Source organism: Peromyscus leucopus, chromosome 1 (genome assembly GCF_004664715.2).
Source record: "Peromyscus leucopus breed LL Stock chromosome 1, UCI_PerLeu_2.1, whole genome shotgun sequence".
Lineage (NCBI taxonomy): Eukaryota > Metazoa > Chordata > Mammalia > Rodentia > Cricetidae > Peromyscus > Peromyscus leucopus.
In genome coordinates this window covers 6,634,191-6,653,054 of record NC_051063.1, presented here as the reverse complement: position 1 = coordinate 6,653,054, position 18,864 = coordinate 6,634,191, and the positions used below count along the sequence as shown (strand labels likewise).

The 18,864-nt window shown below is 37.5% G+C and overlaps 1 protein-coding gene across 3 annotated transcripts; it reads right to left on the bottom strand.

Annotated features, from left to right (window-relative positions):
- Nucleotides 1–1,022: 1,022 nt before the first annotated feature.
- LOC114703386 (glycine N-acyltransferase-like protein Keg1) lies at nucleotides 1,023–18,097 on the bottom strand. Of its 3 annotated transcripts, none has more exons than XM_037205080.1 (7): nucleotides 18,017–18,083; nucleotides 11,141–11,295; nucleotides 10,928–11,017; nucleotides 9,598–9,705; nucleotides 7,228–7,354; nucleotides 5,752–5,923; nucleotides 1,023–2,358 (listed from the first exon to the last, which is right to left on the bottom strand). In XM_037205080.1, the coding sequence occupies exons 3-7, from the start codon at nucleotides 11,003–11,005 to the stop codon at nucleotides 1,956–1,958; spliced, it is 888 nt and encodes a 295-aa protein (XP_037060975.1). In that variant the 5' UTR covers nucleotides 11,006–11,017; nucleotides 11,141–11,295; nucleotides 18,017–18,083; the 3' UTR covers nucleotides 1,023–1,955. The 3 variants fall into 3 exon arrangements, with proteins under 3 accessions (XP_037060975.1, XP_037060977.1, XP_028740034.1); XM_037205082.1 differs by having other exon boundaries at nucleotides 11,141–11,274; nucleotides 18,017–18,081; XM_028884201.2 differs by lacking the exon at nucleotides 11,141–11,295 and having other exon boundaries at nucleotides 18,017–18,097.
- Nucleotides 18,098–18,864: the final 767 nt, after the last annotated feature.

Below are 18,864 nucleotides of genomic sequence, written 5' to 3'. Positions count from 1 at the left end.
TAAGACTTCTCAGGTGTCTCATCACATCTGCTGACAATGACAGTGAAGTGTGAGGCTGGCTGAAACTGCATAGCATACCTGGGCAGAGAAGACAGGTGGTGCACAGCCTGGCTGAGGACAGCTGCAGCTGCTCACACATAGTCTGTGGCGGTTGCAACAACAATAGAAGCCAGAGAATGTGTCAAAGAAGCTAACCTAGTGTGGCAGCAGCCTGAGGAGGGGGTCCAGGAGAAGCCCACAGCCCATGGGGAAAAGGAGCCAAGGAACCAGCCATCTGAAAGGTAGACACGGGAGTGTGTGGAAGCAGCACTTGTAATGGGCAGAAAGTGAGAGCACAGAGCTGCCTGAAGGCAGAGCTGGCTAGTAGTGGGATGTTCACTTGAGTGGCATTTGGAGTCCAGGTACTCATGGTCTTTGGAGATTGTTGTGGAGAAGCTGCAACAGGAAAATTCGAGACTCACTCACAAGACTTGAGACAAGATAGGGAACTAGCATCTGTGACCTGTGGTGGTGGCTGCCAATAGCAGCTGCAACTTTTTTGTGCCCCAAAAGTTGGACACCAGATGAAGAGTTAATCTAATTATTCTTTATTAATAAAAGTTTGGGAGTCAGATATTTGGGTAAGAACCCGAAGAAGCAGAGAAGCCACCAGAATCTGATCCACTCCTTCCTCCAAAAAAGCCACAATCCCTCTCTGCCCCACCTTACTATTTCCTGTTCTATCTGTCTTCATTCTTCCCAAACCTCTGTGGTTAATTTTGGTAGGCAATTGGCTAGCTCTGCCTTCTGACTCCATGCAAGCTTTATTTATCAGAACATGATCAAAATATCACACAACAGTAGTTTTCTCCTCTTCTTACAGTGCTTTGCCTTCTAGCATTTAAGTTTCCATAAATAGAGAACAGATCTATTAAAAATAAACATTAGAATGAAGTAACAAAACTCAACCTTTATAACAATGCTAATTTCTCTTTCCTGGTATAGGAACTAATTGTGAAAAGTCATTGAAAAATACACAAAACTAATATTTTTTAAAATTACATTTATTCATTTGTGAGTGTACATGTCACAGCATACCTGTCGAGGTCAGAGGACAATGTGATGGAATTGATTCTTTTCTTTCACAACATGGGTTCTAGGAATTAAACTCAGGTTACCAGGATTAGCTGTAAGCACCTCTACTTGCTGATCCCTATTTCTTTCCTAATAATTTTACAATTGAACCACATGTGTTATGCATCTGTGTGTGCATGTGTAGTAGTTTGTACATATTAACACTATAACATCTAGAAAGTGACCTGGGAGAGAATGATTTTGAATATACCTTTTTAGATGACAAGCTATTTCTCCAGCCAATAAAAGAAAAACTACAGAAAGCCAGAGGAGGTATGCATGTGAGTAGTGGGATAGGTCACAAAATAAACCTACTGGCTAAAGGGCATGGATTGAAAGCCAACAAAGCAAAATAGAAAAGAATACAATTCAGCTAAATGTGTTAGAGCAGTGTTCTCAACCTGTGGATTGCAACACCTTTGGGGGTCGAACAATCCTTTCACAAGGATCACCTAAGACCATCAGAAAACTTACATTATGTTCACAACAGTAGCAAAATTATAGTTATGAGGTAGCAACAAAAATAATTTTATAGTTGGGAGTCAACAACATGAAGAATTGTATTAAAGGGTCACAGCATTTTAAGAACCACTGTTAGAGGGATGCTGAGATTGTGGGACCTGTAACAGAGTTAGAGCAGGAGAAAGTGACTTTCTGCATGATGAGGAAATGGAGTTAAGTGCATGAGAAATATGAGGGCAGAGAAACAGTGTGTGCAGTTCATGATGTACCTCTGCTTTCAAGAAACACAAACCTACCTAATGACAATTTATTACTTCTCTTCATTCACTCAGCCATTTCTCCATCTACAAGCAAGATCCCTTCATCACTCTTTTCCAGCTTTATAGAGGCACATAATTCCATTGGTTCCAGGTACAGGGCATGGTGACATAAGCCATCCTGGCAGCCATTCTCTGAATGGTGAAGTTAGCTTTATCTACATGTGCATACATGGGGAAGCCAAGATTTCTTAGAGCCTGAATCTGTTGGGAAGCAATATGGTAAATGAGACCCTGGCGCCGGTACTGAGGTAAGGTGCCTCCCATTCTCAATTCTCCAGTGTGGTCCATCAAGGCCCAAGACACGGGGATCCCCTCAGGCCCAATAATACAGAAGCTGGGGAAGGTGTGGATACAGCGCTCAATGAACTTCTGGCTTTTCTCATTGCCACCAAAATGCCAGATGCTATTCACCAGTGCAGCATGTGTAACATCCAGTGAGGCGAATTTGAACAACTCTTGATTACTATTGAGAACAAGAGGAAAGAGCAGTCCTTAATCACATAGGCTATGAATAATTATATTTATTTCCCCCTAAATTGCCCCAAGAGGCAAAAAGTAGAATATCTTAGATTGTGTGTTCTGTAGCTAGACTGCTTGAGTTCCTATCAGTACTGTGTACATGAGTCTGCTGATTAATTACTCTTCATCTTTTGCATTTCCTCATCTAGTGAGCAGGGCTCATAAGCAACTTGTACTGTAGACTAGCTAGTCAGTGTGATGGGGGCTCAGATTCAGTGCCTAACAGGTAGTAAAAGTGCTCTCCCAATTTTTATTTGCCTATAACCATTATCTTTCCAGTTAGAGAGTTCAAATATGATCTTTCAAGTTAGAAAGTTCAAATATGATCAGTCTTGTTTTATGTAAAAGGAAAGAGTTTTGCAGACAAGCAAGCTTAATAAACCACATGTAGCAAGCAGAAAATCCAAAGTGCAGAATCATTGAATTTGGTATCCTGTGGTCCTTAGGCATTGTGATGCACAAAAGATAAAGGTAAGTGCAAAGATGGGCAGAAATGTAGAATGATAGCCCTTGTCATTGAGTCCTGATGTCTGAAGACACCTGCAATGATGTGAGGAAGCTTCAGGAGTCATTTTGGAATGAGTTCTGGAGGTGGAGCTAGACATGCTATTTCCACTCCAGTTACAGGTTCTGTCATCCATGTGCTGAGCAAGCTATTCTACCATCAGATTCTGCTTTCTGTCAAGAGATTGGACTAATCTCTAGTTCATAGCAGGACAACACTTCCCAGTAGCTTCTAGATGGGAGTGTTCTGCAGGTTGCCATGTAGTATACAAAGAGAACAGAGTTCTTCTAGGTAGAAAATTTCACAGAGAGTTGTGGGGTTGAGCATCCTCAAATCACATACTGCCAGCTTTTGGTTCTACTCAGCATTAAGATAAACATAAATGGGGACAATGGGAAATGTGTTCAAAATGTTTTTATTAGAATCTATTTGTTCTATGCAGAGAATTCACTGAACATGTATTTGTTTAAAACCCACTATGTGCCAGCTACTGATGATCCCAGCTCTTTCAGGGTTTTCATTATTGTCAGAGGATGAATCAAAAATTAAATCTGTAGAATAAATTAACTAGTTTCAAATACCCAGGTGATTGGTGATGTCATTTTGTATGCTATGAAAATGTGTTGCTCTGATTGGTTAATAAATAAAGCTGTTTGACCAATGGTGAGACAGAATGCAGTTAGGTGGAACATTCTTTAAAATTTATTTATTTATTATGTATACAGCATGTATGACTGCAGGCCAGAAGAGGGCACCAGATCTGATTACGGATGGTTGTGAGCCACCATGAGGTTGCTGGGAATTGAACTCAGGACCTCTGGAAGAGCAGTCAGTGCTCTTAACCTCTGAGCCGTCTCTCCAGCCCCAGGTGGAACATTCTAACTGGAGAGAGAAGAAGGAAGAAAAGAGAGAAGGGAGACACTGCTAGCCACCGCCAGAAGAAGCAAGATGTAAAGTACCGATAAGCCACAAGCCATGTGGCGAAGTATAGATTTATAGAAATGAATTAATGTAAGATTTAAGGGCTAGCTAGCAAAAACCCTGCCATGGCCATAGTTTAAAAATAATATAAGCCTCTGTGTGTTTACTTGGGTCTGGGTGGTTGCAGGACCAGGCAGGACACGGGAATTTTATAAGTGTCTGTGAGACCTTGGTGCTGGGCAAGTACAGAAAAACTTCCAACTACACTCAGGAGTGCTATGAACAAAATAAATCTGAATCCTGCACAGTGGTTACTTTTATTGAGGTATTTTACCCAAGACTCTGATAAAGTAACCTGTGAGCAGATCTGGATAACAAAGCAAGTCATTAGTGTAAAGATTGACCTACATAGGAGAGAGAAGATTTAGATAGAGAGGAGACAATATTAGAGGTCTGAGCTCATGAAGGTCAAGAAGAAATGGTAGGAAAGCTATGGTGTAGCATTATTGTACACTAACTTCTGCATTTAGCTTTAACACTAGAAGCAATATGAAATCATTCATGTAAGTGCTTCGTGTCACATAACCAATATTAGATTGTTAACTGACTTTCCGATAGAGAGAAGGAGAGAGCAAGAGAGTGAGTGAATGAGCAAAAGAGAGAGACAGAGAACATGAATGAGGCTCACTTTGCTTTAATTCTTACCAAAATAATTAACTTGAAGTAACCCAATGTGAAAAAATCTGTCAAATTCTAATGTGTGTCTTCCTTTCCTATTTTACATGGGAAATAACATTGAAATGTCAAAATTTTGTTTGTGTTATTTTAGCTTTTCTCAGTCTGCCTCTTCCTCTTTAGAGTCAAGAGTCAGAACACTTTGCTTGAAAGAATGACTCAGCCTCTGATCTTGGACTCATGTCTAAAGAACAGTTTGTGTTTTTAAAATGAACTTGTAATGTTTTTGACAAAGGTTAGAAGTTTTGGAGGAAAGAAACAAGATAAAATGTAAGGCCTGAGAGGTAGATGAAAATTTCTTAGAGGGCTGAGAAGTTCAGAAATATTTGAAAGTATGTCAGGAAGCATTGAAATCTTGTAGGCAGGAGAGAGATTTAGTTCTTATTTAAATTTTATTGTGATTAATCAGCTGCTCTGCAGAATATTGGTTGGATAGTTACCAGGGCCAAAGATAACAGAGGTAGTGAGGGCCTGGCAGGTTAAACAGTAACTCACATTCAAATTGCATAGGCAATTACAGTTTTTAATTGCATATATATACATACATATATATACATATATATATGTATATATATGGATGTTACATGCTCCTGTGTGAAAATCAGAAGACAGTTTTGCAGAGTTGGTTTTCTTCTTCATCACATAGGCCCCAGGGATTGAAGTTAGGTCATCAGACTTGTCAGCAAGCACATTTAGCTGCTGAGCCATCTTGCCAGCCTTTTTATGCAGATAATCTTGCTTAGAAAATGGATCTTTGAATATGCAAGTTTAAGACTTTAATATAAGCTTATCCCAATTATTTTGTTGGTTCCAAATCTATTGATAAGTGTCCTCATAACAAACAAAAGAGGAAAAGACACAGAAAATAAAGAAGGTCATGTGGAAGCATTTTTAGGGAGTGGAGAAATGCATCCCAAAGCCAAGGTACTCCCGGAATGGTGCTGGGTGTTGGAAGTGATCAGAAGGAATTGTATCCTGTAGATTCCAATGCAATACAGCACTTCTCAAATCTTGATTTTTACCTTCTAGACTCCAAAACAATGATAGATCACATGTGCATTGATTTTAGCCCTGTGTTTTAAGGTGACCTCTTAATGATCACTTTGGAAATCTAACGCAGGAGGTATGTCATTAGTGAGAGGCTGAATGTTGCAGAACAGCTCCTGAAACACTTACATGGGCTTGGGCTTGTCACTGTTGCATACTAAGTTCTTGGCATCCACCAAAGAAGGAGCCAATTTCTTTGCTGTTTCAGGTATCATATAGAGAAAGCACTCTGTGTGCTTTACATTGCCCAAATTAATGGCTCCAAGTCTTTCTATAACTTTGTCCAGGCTTGCCTGTGAACCTTAATGGGGGAAATGAAGAAGCAAACAATATACCATTATTCATCTTAACATTTAGAAAAGGCTGTTCAGTGGAATCAAAGGGAATATGAACATAGGATCATCAAGCATTATACTAAATCATGACAGGAGTCACATGATAAAGATTATATCCCTCCCATGTATCTTTTAAATTTAAGTTTTGGATGGTATCACAAACCCTGGCTACTTAAGAGTACACTTATAGTTACCAAAGAAGATGAATTAGAAGCAGAATAACTGAAATTGAATTGATAATTTCTCTGTATTCAAACCATTAAATCATTACTATAAGGTTCTCAATTCTTTTCTATTGCACTAGTATGACTCCCTTTATCATAAATTGGCTTTTGTTCACTCATAAACCTTGCTTAGGTTCACGGGAAGAATGTGATTTAGTAAACATGATTCAGAGGGCACTGAGGTTGACATTCATTTTCTGTTCCTAATCCTGTGACATTTACATGTCACCCAATCTACTTCCATCCCTGTAGTTAAGAGTTGACACAGTGTTATTATGAAATACCAGACTTGGGATTGTGATGAACCTATTCCTATTAGCCCACAGATAATGCTCCTGGTGACTGAGCCCATATGAGTGAATCTACGTGAGACCAGTAGAACTGCCTAGCTGAGCCTGATCCAAATTTCCTACCCATACAATTATAAGCTAAAATAATTGTTTTGAGTTGATATTGAGAAGGTCTGAAATTCTATAAAACTAGATAAGATGTTCCTAAGAAGTTTTCATTAAATGCCTCATTTAGTCATTGAGGGCTCTGTGTTTGGAATAGTATTATAATCTTTTTTTTTTTTCCCTCACAGAAACTCTGGTCTCCATAATAGAAATGATTTAGCCTTTACCACACGGCTAATAACTGGTTCAGTCAGGTTTTAGTCTTAGATCATGCAACTCCAAAAGGCATAGTTTTGTTTACTAAAACTTTCCTTTGAAAATGTGACAATGTAATAAAGCAGAGATGGAATGGTAGGATAATTGCTCCCTTATTTATGTTCTTTAATAAGATATGGTCATACTAAAGAATAAATCCTAAGATGGTAAGAAATTACATTAAAATTTCCTTTGTAAACTTTATACACTGAAGCTTTTAAGAGTTCCCTTTGGTAGGGTTAGACGCTGAGCAAAGAAACAGATAGCAGCATGCTAAGTGTCTGTGGCTTGCAAAAATGTATGTGGGATGTAAGGTGCTTGTTCAAAAGGAACAGTGACTTCTACCCTGTGTACACAGCAAGTAACAACAGCCCACAGATATTCTGGTTCTCTTACTTTGAATCTGTAAATGTTGTTTCCAATTAATGACTTCTGATGAGCCAAGGAACGTCTGACAGTTGTTGGGATCCTTGGAGTAGATTAAGTAAGTATTGGTGTAGTGGTCAAGGTCGTCTGTCATGTCCTGTTTCAGAAAAGAAGAATAAACCAAAATGTTTGTGGGTAGTATGGTGTTCGGTTATATTGGTATTCGGTTACATTGTGAGATTTAAAAATATTAAAAGTAATGGTTCCTGTGGATTTATGTTGTAATTATTTACAATGAGAAATCAAGAGAAAAAGCCTTGACTCAATTCAAAGTAAAAACTACCTGAAAAACATTTCCCCAACTCAAGGGAAACTAGTGTTATAAAATTCATTTAGAAGAATGAAAATAACAAATTAAAAGCAAAACATTTAGCTAAAAGAATACTCCTAGCTCTGGGGTATGAATGCTTTGATATTAAAGTCTATACAGAAAACAGAATCAGAATATGCATCTACAAATTGGGAACCAATGATAAAGCTAATGACATAGACATTCCTTCAAAAATAGTTTATTATTATTTAGTAAATTACAACCCCATAAAGCAAATATATATATATATATATATATATATATATATATATATATATATATATCTTACAAATCCATAATGGGACTATTTAAATACTTAAATATCAAGGAATATATCACAGAAATATTACTTCCACTAATGTGTAATCTGAATGCGTTTATTCTGTTAATTTAAATGAGATATTAAGTAAAATATTGTGTACTGTATAATGATACTGTAGTTAAAACTATTAATTTTCTTGCTCTGCCTTATAAAATATTTAAGTCATCTTCAACATTCATGTTGGTAAAATTTTTCAACTTGGAATTGAGAATAATCTCTGATTTGCTTCCTGTAGCATCAACCATCTGTAGCCATTCCTTTTTTCTACCTCCTTGTTTTTTGTTTTTTTAAAGAAATTTTTTCCCCTTGCTCCACAACCTCTCCAACATAAACTGTCTTCAGTGTTTTTGATCTTAGCCATTCTGACAGGTGTAAGATGGTATCTCAGAGTTGTTTTAATTTGCATTTCCCTGATGACTAAGGATGTTGAGCAATTCCTTAAATGCCTTTCAGCCATTTGAGATTCTTCTGTTGAGAATTATCTGTTTAGCTCTATAGCCTATTTTTTAATTGGACTGTTATGTATTTTGATGTCTAGTTTCTTTAGTTCTTTAAATATTCTGGAGATCAGCCCTCTGTCAGATGTGGGGTCATGTAAAGCCTGATGTAAAGCTCAGGATAAACAGTTTAACTCAAAGCTTCAGAGAAACTAGGTAACAAGGAGGACCCTAAGAGGGATGCATGGATCATCCTGGGAAGGGGAAATAGTTGAGATCTCCATGAGTAAACTGGGCCAAGGCAGGGGGGGTTGAGCTTTAGAGGGGAGGGGGTGGGGGATGAGAACTTTCTACCTTCTTTTATTGCTGTTGTTGTAGATAACTGATATAAATGCAGAGCAGCATCTCAATGGGAAGCTGATATTACAATGGAAAGTTGTGATAGAATGAGAATGATCTGGATTATTTCAAGTCCTGTGATTTTTTTAAAGACAGGAAATTTGCTTTACCCTATGATAATAGTTGTCAGTAGAACTAAGAACTAACTTGTTACAATATACAAACCTAGCTTAGGAAATATCCTTTTCTCTAAAGACTTACTTCTTTTTATTTTATGGGTATGAATGTTTTGCTTGCATGTATGTATGTTTATTACATGTGTGTAGTACCTGTAAAGATCAGAAGAGAATGTCAGATTCCATATAACACGGGTGCCTGGAACCAAAGCCTGGTCCTCTGCAACAGTAGCAAATGTTCTTAACCACTGAGCAATCTCTCTACCCCTCAGGAAATGTTGTTTTAATGTTTATAATAAAAGATCAAACTATTCTTTGTGTCTCAACATGATCTTAAGTTGATATGACTTTCCATCAGTTGCCTCTAAATCCTACAGACAAGATGTAAGAAATAATGAAGTAATAAAGTATGTTTGCAGTTTAAATCAGCCAGTGCTGATGGAGGAACTATGCCACCAAGCAAAACAAAAACATGAACGAAGATGAAAGTGTACCATCTGTACCTTTAGTTAACATTCTCCTTGGGTTATTACTATATCTTTGTGTATTTCCCTTCTTGTACACTTTATAACACCCTGTAATTTTTGTGGACTTTCATGTATTATCCCTCAGGCAGAGTATTAGTTGACATTATTACAATTCACCTCTATTTCTTAGGATGGGAGTAGGATGTGGGAACTACCATACAGTCAGACACATGTTAGGAATGCAACAAATGTGGAGATGCAGGCATATTTATTCTATATTGCAACTTACCTGCTCCTGGGGTCGAATAACAACAGTATTAAAATCAGGCCACTTGTCCACCAGAGCCTTGACCTTAAATGGGTTTCCCTGATTCATGTGGAAGACAGTCCCATAAACCTAAATATTTCAACACAGTAGAATTGTCATCATATTACAAAGAAATAGGAAACTGCAACATATTTGACTAGAACAAGGGTCATTCCTATGACATTATTTTTTGTTGGAAAGATGTAATAAATAAATCTTTCAAATGGTTCCTAGTGTCTAGTTGCTTATTCTAACAATGATATCTTTTAAACATTAATGAAATAAAATGTAAATAATGATGTGATTTATGAATAAACTCATGAACTCCCCTGCTGTAGAATCTAATAGAATTTTTTCATGGATTCCAGATTTCTTTCTTTTCATGTGCAGAACAAATTTTATGAAGCTGAGAGGTTTCAGAAGTGGTTTCCATTCATTGCAAGTGTTTTTCTTACTACTCCTTGAAGCACTTTTATGATTGCTACTTTAATATACATACTATGTCATTCTTAGATCTGCATCATCTGCCTGTTGATATGTCTGGGTCATTGTTTCTTACCTAAGTTAAGATTTAGCCAGGCTTAGTGACATATGTCTGTTATTTCAGCTAATAGGGAGGCTGAGGCAGTCAGTTGAAAATTCAAGGGCTACCTGGGATATACAGTAGGTCCCAGGCCAACCTATAAAAATTTAATTTCCAGGCCATTTGTATATTTTTTGACATACAATTTTACCTCACCTCTTGTGAGAACATGTTATAGGTCAAATCCTAGTTCACAGAAAATTCTATACTGAGTTATGTGATACATAAAAAGAGAACTGGAAATTATTGTACATTAAATTTTATTTCATTGAGATAATATAGTCTACAAAAGACATGTGATGATACACATTTTAAATTTTAAAAAAAAATTCCCCTGCTAGAGTCACACCAGGATACAACTAAAGCAAAATTTAAATAAGATCAGAATCCTTATTATTTAATGTCTAACATGATTTCAACTAAATAGTGATTGTTATTTAAGAATCAGGAAAATTCTTTTTTCTCTACTGGCAGTTATACCTAGGACCTTGCACAGGATAGGCAAACACTATTATTGACCTATATCTCCACCTTTCTTTCAAGTTTTTATTTTGTGAAAGAGTCTCACAACATCTTTGAAGTATCCAGTAACATTGTTGAGACTTCTTTCTACTCTGGTAGAAAGCATAGGTGAGAAAAACGCCATGGTGTTGGTGCTCAGAGGGTCTTGACCTCCTCTATCATAGCAGGGTGTGGTCCTCAGTTACTCTGAGAATGGTCTACTCTCACCTTTAAGGACTCAGGGAGGTACTTCCTCAGGGAGTTCTCCAGAGACTGAAGCATCTGAGAACCCTGTAAGTAGAACATCTCTTCCAATACCTAAGATGAAAAAAAAAATGACAATAGCAAGTCATGTGTGGGAAGATACTTTTATAGTGTGTCCAGACTGCCTCTAAGGATCAGGAGTTATAGGCCCATAATCATCAGGAATTTATTTCTCACAGGTCTGGGAAGTCCACGATCAAGACATTGGTATATTTCTTGTCCCGTGGAATTCTGCTTTCTATTTGCTTGGTACACCCTCTAGCTGTGTCTTCTTGGGATGAAGGGAGAAGGCTTGCTCTCTGGAGCTTAACCTATGAAGGCATCGATAACATCTGAAAAGGTGACACAAACACCTGTAGATGAAATTCTAAACAGTCTTAGTAAATAAGAAACACAGAGCCAAATACAGGGGTAATAGACAAAGAGATCAGAGAATTAGCAAAGAGCCACTGACTACCCTTTACCTTACCACCAAACCATGGTTTCCCACATGACAGAGAGCTTCTCCCTGTCTGACTTGTGTTTTTATTGCCTTTCTGTTCTGCCTTTTCATTGGCTCTAAGCCCAGCCACATGACTTCCTTGTCGCTGCCTGTCTATACAGACCTCCAGGTCACTATGGTTGGCACTGGGATTAAAGGCTCATGTCACCATGCTTGGCTGTGTCCTTGACCACACAGAGACTCTGCCTGCCATGTGATTGGATTAAGGGTGTGGGCTACCACTGCCTGACTTCTGTTCCTGGCTCACTATGACCTCTGATCTCCAGGCAAACTTTATTTATTAACATACAAATAAAATCATATTTCAGCACAGTTAAAATATCACCACAATCATCTCCCAAGGGCTCCCAGCTCCTGCTACTTACTACCCATCATATTGGCAAGACCTTCCAACATAGGACCCTTGGAGAGACACAAACATTCAGACCATAGCAATACTAAGCCAGTGGGATCTGGATCTACACAGCTTTTCCTCTTATCTCCTTTTTAGGTCATATGATTCTGTGGTCAAATCCAGCCATTTAGCTGCAGAAGAAATTTATCAGCTGTAGGAGTTCCCTGGTAGAATTTTTGGGGTTGTTTATGTATACTATCATATCATCTGTGAATATTGACACTTTGATTTCTTCCGTTCAAATTTGTATCCCCTTGATCTCCTTCAGTTGTCTATTGCTCTAGCTAGAACTTCAAGTACTATATTGAATACATATGGAGAGTATGGACAGCCTTGTCTTGTTCCTGATTTTAGTGGACTTGTTTTGAGTTTCTCTCCATTTAATTTGATATTGCCTATAAACTTGCTGTACATTGCCTTTATTATGTCGAGGTATGTTTCTTGTATCCCTGCTCTCTCCAACACTTTTATCATGAAGGGATGTTGGATTTTTTCAAAGGCTTTTTTTTTTGTGGGGAGCATCTAATGAGATGATCATGTGGATTTTTTTCTGTCATTTTGTTTATATGGTGGATTACATTGAATTTCATATGTAGAACTGTCCATGCATCTCTGGGATGAAGCCTATTTAGACATGGTGGATGATCTTTTTGATGTGTTCTTAGATTTGGTTTGTATTTTAAAATGTATTTTTGCATCTATGTTCATAAAGGAAATTATCCTCTAATTCTCTTTCTTTGTTGAATCTTTGTGTGGTTTGGATATTAGGGCAACTGTGGTCTCACAAAATGCATTTGGCAATGTTCCTTCTGTTTCTATTGTGTGAAATCATTTGAGGAGTACTAGCATTAGCTATTCTTCGAAAGTCTGGTAAAATTCTGTGCTAAAAACTATCTGACTCTGGGCTTTTTTTTTTTTTTTGGTTGGGAGACTATTAATGACTGCTTCTATTTCCTTAGGGGTTATAGGTCTATTTAAATTGTTTATCTGATCTTGATTTGATTTAACTTTGTAAGTGTTATTTATCAAGAAAATTATGCATTTCTTTTAGATTTTTCAATTTTGTTGAGTACAGGTTTTTAAACTATGACCTAATGATTCTTCGGCTTTCCTTGGTGTCTGTTGTTATATCCTCCATTTCATTTCTGATTTCATTAATTTGGATTTTTTTCTCTGTGTTTTTTAGTGAGTTTAGATAAGGGTCTGTCTTATTGATGTTCTCTATCATTTCCTTAAATTTGGTTTTAAGTTCCTATTCTTGTACTTCAGTTGTGTTGGAATATTTAAGGCTCACTGTAGTAGGTTATCTGGGCTCTGGTGGTGACATATTGCCCTGGCTGTTGTTGATTATGTTTTTATGCTGGGGTCTCGGCATCTGGGTTTGGGGTGATTATAGTTCTAGGAGTTGATGTGTGACTTGTTTTTGCTGGATGGATGTTCTGTTCCTTAGTTTCTGTTTTCTGGCTCATCTTCTGGCAGGTGTGGCCAGTGGTTGAACAGGGGATCTCGGTTTAATGTACACATTTTGGCCTAGGACATGGTAATGAGGAGGGGAAAGGGATATTGGGGTGAGGGTGTGTAGATACTGAGAGAGTGAGGGGTGGTCTGTGGGCAGACGACCTTCCTGGGTTCTGGCAGCCAGTGTGGCCTCTATTTAAGCATGAGGGTCTCCCAATTTTATATTTTGTTACACTTATTCTTATTTCATTCTTTGATGACATTGTGAATAAATTATATTACAAGATTTAAAACATTTCTTATCTATTCAAGTACTAGTCATTCTTATATAATTAGCCCTACGTGTTATGAACTTAAGAACTTTAGTATACTAGCTCCAGTAGCTGTTGCTACTACTATTAATTTGAAGGTTATTTTAAATTTGCCTTCTTCATGGTCATTCCTGGGTTTTTTGTGTGAGTGAAGGTTATTTTCCTTTGCCCGTTTCTGTTTGTTTTTCTTGTCCCATCGAACTGCATAGAAAATCTAGCAGCTGTAATGCTCATCCTTTATTTTTGGTTTTATTTACTAAACTCACTCTATTTTTTCTGGGGAAGCACAGCTATGAATTTTAAAAGTTTTAAATCTTTTAAAGTTTCAGCATGGATAGTGGAGGGGTCTCCTGGGACCCATTCCTGATGAAGGAGCTATTGACAGCTAAAGGATGCTGAGGGAAAGAAATAGTTTCTGTTTGGGAATGTGGACACTGGTAGGTCTCCAATGCCCCAGTGGATGTTTCCACACTCATTCGGCACTAATTGGACTCAAGAGTCTATCAATAATAATTTTAAAAGTGGACATAAAGTCAGGAGATAGGTGCGTTTGTCCCTGGGGAATTGGAAGAAGGTAGTAGAAAATGGCTAAGTTTAAAATATGCTGTATTTATGTATCAAAATTTCAAAGAATAAATGGAAATATTATTTACAAAATAGGTAAGTGCTCCTAGAGATAAAAGATAGATTTTTTTACTATGTAAAATCTTCTAAATAACAATAGCTATTAATTACAGTAATGGGACAAAGAAGAGGTATCCTTAAAATTAATTGCTTAGGACTGCCAGGCAGTGGTGGCACACACCTTTTAATTCCAGCATTTGGGAGGCAGAGGCAGGCAGATCCCTGAGTTTGAGGCCAGCCTGGTCTACAAAGCAAGTTCCAAGACAGCCAGGGCTTCACAAAGAAACCCTGACTAAAAAAAAAAAAGAGCTAAGGTATTGGATCTCGAGAAATGATTCTCATCAGTTAAGAGCACTTGTTGAACACAGAATGTGGGTTCAGTTCAATACACCCACATGGTAGCTCTCAGCCCTCTGTAACTCCAGTTCCAGGGATGCTCATTTTCTTCTTCATTTTTACTAAAAATTGTTTTTCATGAAACATATTTTGATCACGTTTCCCCTTCCCCAACTCCTTCCAAATCCTCCTCACCTCCCTTTCCACTCAATTTTATGTCTCTCTCTCTCTCTCTCTCTCTCTCTCTCTCTCTCTCTCTCTCTCTCTTTCTCTCTCTCTCTCAAAACAAGAAATAAAAATGAAAATAAATAAAAAACAGGCAAGAGACCAATAAGAAAAAAAAAGCCCAAAGACTGCAAAAGGAAACAGAAGGTCCACAAAAATACCAGGGAGTTGTGTGTGTGTGTGTGTGTGTGTGTGTGTGTGTGTGTGTGTGTGTGTGTTTCACATACCCAGTGACACTTCCTTGCAGAAAACTGATTTTACTTTTGAAAGAGGCTGTCATTTTTCAATAGCTAGCTCTTTGGTTGGAGGTGGGACCCTGTGCTCACTGCACTTCCCCATCTCTGTGGTGAGACCCCATCTGACCTAAACCTATGCAAGTCTTGGTATGCAGCCACAGTCTCTCTGAGTCTGTATATTCATTAGTCCTTGTGTCTGAAGGACGCCATTGCCTTGGAGTCCTCAATCCCCTCTGGCTCTTATCATCTTTTTGCCTTCCCTTCCATATAGATCCCTGAATTTTGAAGGCAGGGGTTTGATGAAGATGCCCCATTTATGACTAAGAGCTCCAAAATCTCTCATTCTCAGCACATTGTCTAACTTTGGGTCTCTGTGCTAATTCCTGTATACTACAAGAAGAACTTCCTATGATGTGAATTGAGGAATGTACTGATTTTATGGGTATAACAATGTCATTAGGAGTCATTTTATTGCAATGTTCCTTTAGCAGAATAACACTATTGTGTTTTCCCACTAAGTTTATGATGATCTATCTAGTCTTGGGTTCTTGGCTACTATAACAATATCAGGTATGGGTTACATTTCACAGAGAGGGCCTTAAATCTAATTTTAAAAAGTGGTTGGTTACTACCATAATACTAGTGCCATTATTGTACCAGTGCATCTTGCAGGTAGGTCACTGTTTTAGATCACAGGGTTTGTAACTGGGTGATACTGATAATCACCTTTCTCTTCTAGTAATGTACAAAGTATCTTTCAGTATCATGGACACTATTCAGTAAGGGCAAAATTTCTAGTTATTCACCAGCTCAACTTTTCTATACTCAATGATATAAGTAAGTGTTGGCCTTAGCAATAGCCTGTGATGTTTGGGGATTCCAGCAGACCCCTTCAGCCAATAACTCAACAAGATGTTATACAGTCCTGGCACCTGGAAGTTTAATTTCATGGCTTATGATGTCTAGTTGGGGCCCTGTCTCCCATATTATTTGGAGACGCCATTTAGATTGAATTCATATAAGTATATATTCTAGGAAGCTTTGACGGCAGTAGATTTCTATGTTTTTCAAGTAGCATTTAGTATTACTTGTCTTGCTATTTTCTTATCATTCTTTTATTGTCTGTAGTTCTGTATAGTATTCCCTTCTTCATTTATGGTAATGTTGATACATGCCTTTTCTTTTTATTCCTTGGTAACATTAGAGCAGAGATACTAAAATTGGACTCTATTATATTTTGACCAAGATAATTCATTCTTTGTTTTTGAAGGCAATCATGTATGCAGCTTCTTGGCAAAAGAAACAAAAATGTTTCCTACATTTATCCTTATGTCCTGGAGAGTATCAAAATAGTGAGAATCTAATATCCCTATAGGCAATCTGATTTTTTTTTTGGTAGAAACATTTTCTGAGTGTGTCACAAGCAAAAAAGGCAAAGTAAATTTGGTATAAAATCTCAGGCCTTGTTATAATGCCAGCAAACTGATAACATGGGAGTGTTTAAGAAATGTGCAGACACACACACACACACACACACACACACACACACACACACACACAAACAAATAATAAATGAGCAAGTGCAATGAAAATAATGACAAAAGCATGATATCCAGTTAATGGTAGAGACTGAAACCTGAAGAGGCTATAGAAACGGGAAGTCTTAGTATTGTTCATGAATAAAGTCCATTTTGGCTTTTAGGCTCTTCAGACTGAGTTTTCACATTATTGAAAATACATCCAGGTAGAACAATTTGGATAAAATGAATCCAAAGAATAGTTTTTTATGAAGCCTTTAAGGAATAGAAGAAAAAATGCAGTGACTGTGTCCAAACTGTGATGAGATTATAATCATAAACTCGCAGTCTGTCACTACTCTAAGGAACTATTAACATAAAAATTATGATACATATGTGCAAGTGGAAAAGTACTAAATTAAAAGGATAAAACATATAAAATAAAGTAGTACATAAACTTTGATTATGTATGAGTTTATGCACATTTAATATGCAATCTGAATCAGAATATGGAAAAATACAGAAAATAAATTAAAATGATATTAAAATTTTAGAAATAGAAATTGCTTCCTTTTTTAGATAATATGAATTAACAGTGAAACTGCTTCATATTCTTCTTCATATTTCTCAGCATATCCCATCTGAGATTTGCCTGAGACACTTTACTCTCATGGGAAGTATTTATCCAATGAAAGAGATGTCTCCTAAAGAATTAAAGGTATTATCACCTGCCCAGCATCCCTGTCCCATAGGGGCTGAATAAATGTTAGCTGGAGCATCATGCTTCTTTGCAAATATTGCTAACCAAATATACTAGCCAGCTTTCACAATCTCTCCATAGTACTTATCTGTTTGGAATGGAAAACCTGCCACAGTTCTCTCAGGAATTTTGACACCAATAAATACACCAAACTGGATGGAAAAAGTCCACAAGAGTCAAAACTACCTAAAGAACTACAGTCCAGAGAGGAAAGCTGGGAATGGAAGAAGTTGCCTTCCCCAAGGAAAAGCACACCAATTGGTTGTCCAGTGCGAAATGGCCAGCCCTAAAAAAATACATACATAAAATACAAACATAGCATTTTATGGACAGAACGGGTTGTATTTAGGAATATGTATGTAAATAAATATTTATATACAATAAAAATTGGTTTAAGAAGAGATCATGAATTTGAAAGAGCTTGGAGGGGTAAATAGAAAGTTTACAGGGAGGGAAAGGAAATAGTGTAATCAAATTATAATCTCAAAATTTAGAAAAAAAGAGATTTTTCCATATGGTGCATATTAGTAGGTATACATGCTTCTCGAATTGAATAATCCCAATTTTCACTGTATAGGCACCCACAAAAAAGATCAGTACTTCCTATCTAAAACCATCAACGTTTGACTTTTCCCACCTTGTATGAGGGAAAGGACCAGGTATCACCATTGTTCTATGATAAGCCCTTACCTATAAATCTGCATCCACACAGAGAGACTCCTCAGAACAAATAACAGGCAGCACATTTTCCCTGAAATGCTAGCATTCAGTGTTTTGGTAAATGTTTTACAGAAATCTTTAGACTGAGGATGTACTCTGGACCTTGTTTTTTACTGAAAAGTAGAAAAACAAAATTCTGGCTGTCTTGAGAGTCAGGAGTATCCAAGTCCTTCCCATAGATGTGTGCCCAGGAGGATGACTATGCAAATTTAAGATTCTGATAGTGTATGCTCTCTCTGCTTTTCATACATTATTTTCTTGGTCCACAGGAAAACAGCTGACCAGGACAAGAAAGGATACATGATTGGTTAGAAAATGCCTTTCATCATTCCACTCTTCCCAGTTTCCTGCTACAGTAACAAGATGGAAGCCAGCGGTGTTGGGTGAAATTAGTTCTGTAAAAATTAGAGTTCCTTATCTATACACATACAGAGCAGACATCCTCGTGAATAGAGCAGCTGAAATTTTTCTCCATATTTCTTTCTCATGCCTGTGTGTGCTTCAGACAGCTTACAGTGATGCAGACCAAGCAATCAGCAATAACAGTTTTTTTTGACAAAGACTTATTTATTTTACTTTGTGTGTATGAGTGTTCTGCTTGCAGGTATCTATGTGAACCACATGAGGGTCTGGCACCTGAAGAAGTAACAACAGGATATCCAAGAAGAGTCCTAGTGAGGGTCTAGCATCGATAGTGTAGTAGAAAGCGGAGGCCTCCAAGCAGACCAATGAATCTTTGCAATGAACACTTGCAAGTAAAGATATATGGACAAAGGGGTTTTCTGCGTGACTCACTATGGCACACTGCAGCTTCCATG

Bases quoted from the DNA above. Each gene is read 5' to 3' on its own strand.
- LOC114703386 (XM_028884201.2), bottom strand. From the start codon at position 11,005: ATGTTCTACTTACAGGGTTCTCAGATGCTTCAGTCTCTGGAGAACTCC. The intron at 7,355-9,597 runs GTAAGTTGCAAT...TTTCTGAAACAG, and splicing joins TTATTCGACCCCAGGAGCAG to GACATGACAGACGACCTTGA. The intron at 2,359-5,751 runs GTAAGTGTTTCA...TGTTCTCAATAG, and splicing joins AGTGACAAGCCCAAGCCCAT to TAATCAAGAGTTGTTCAAAT.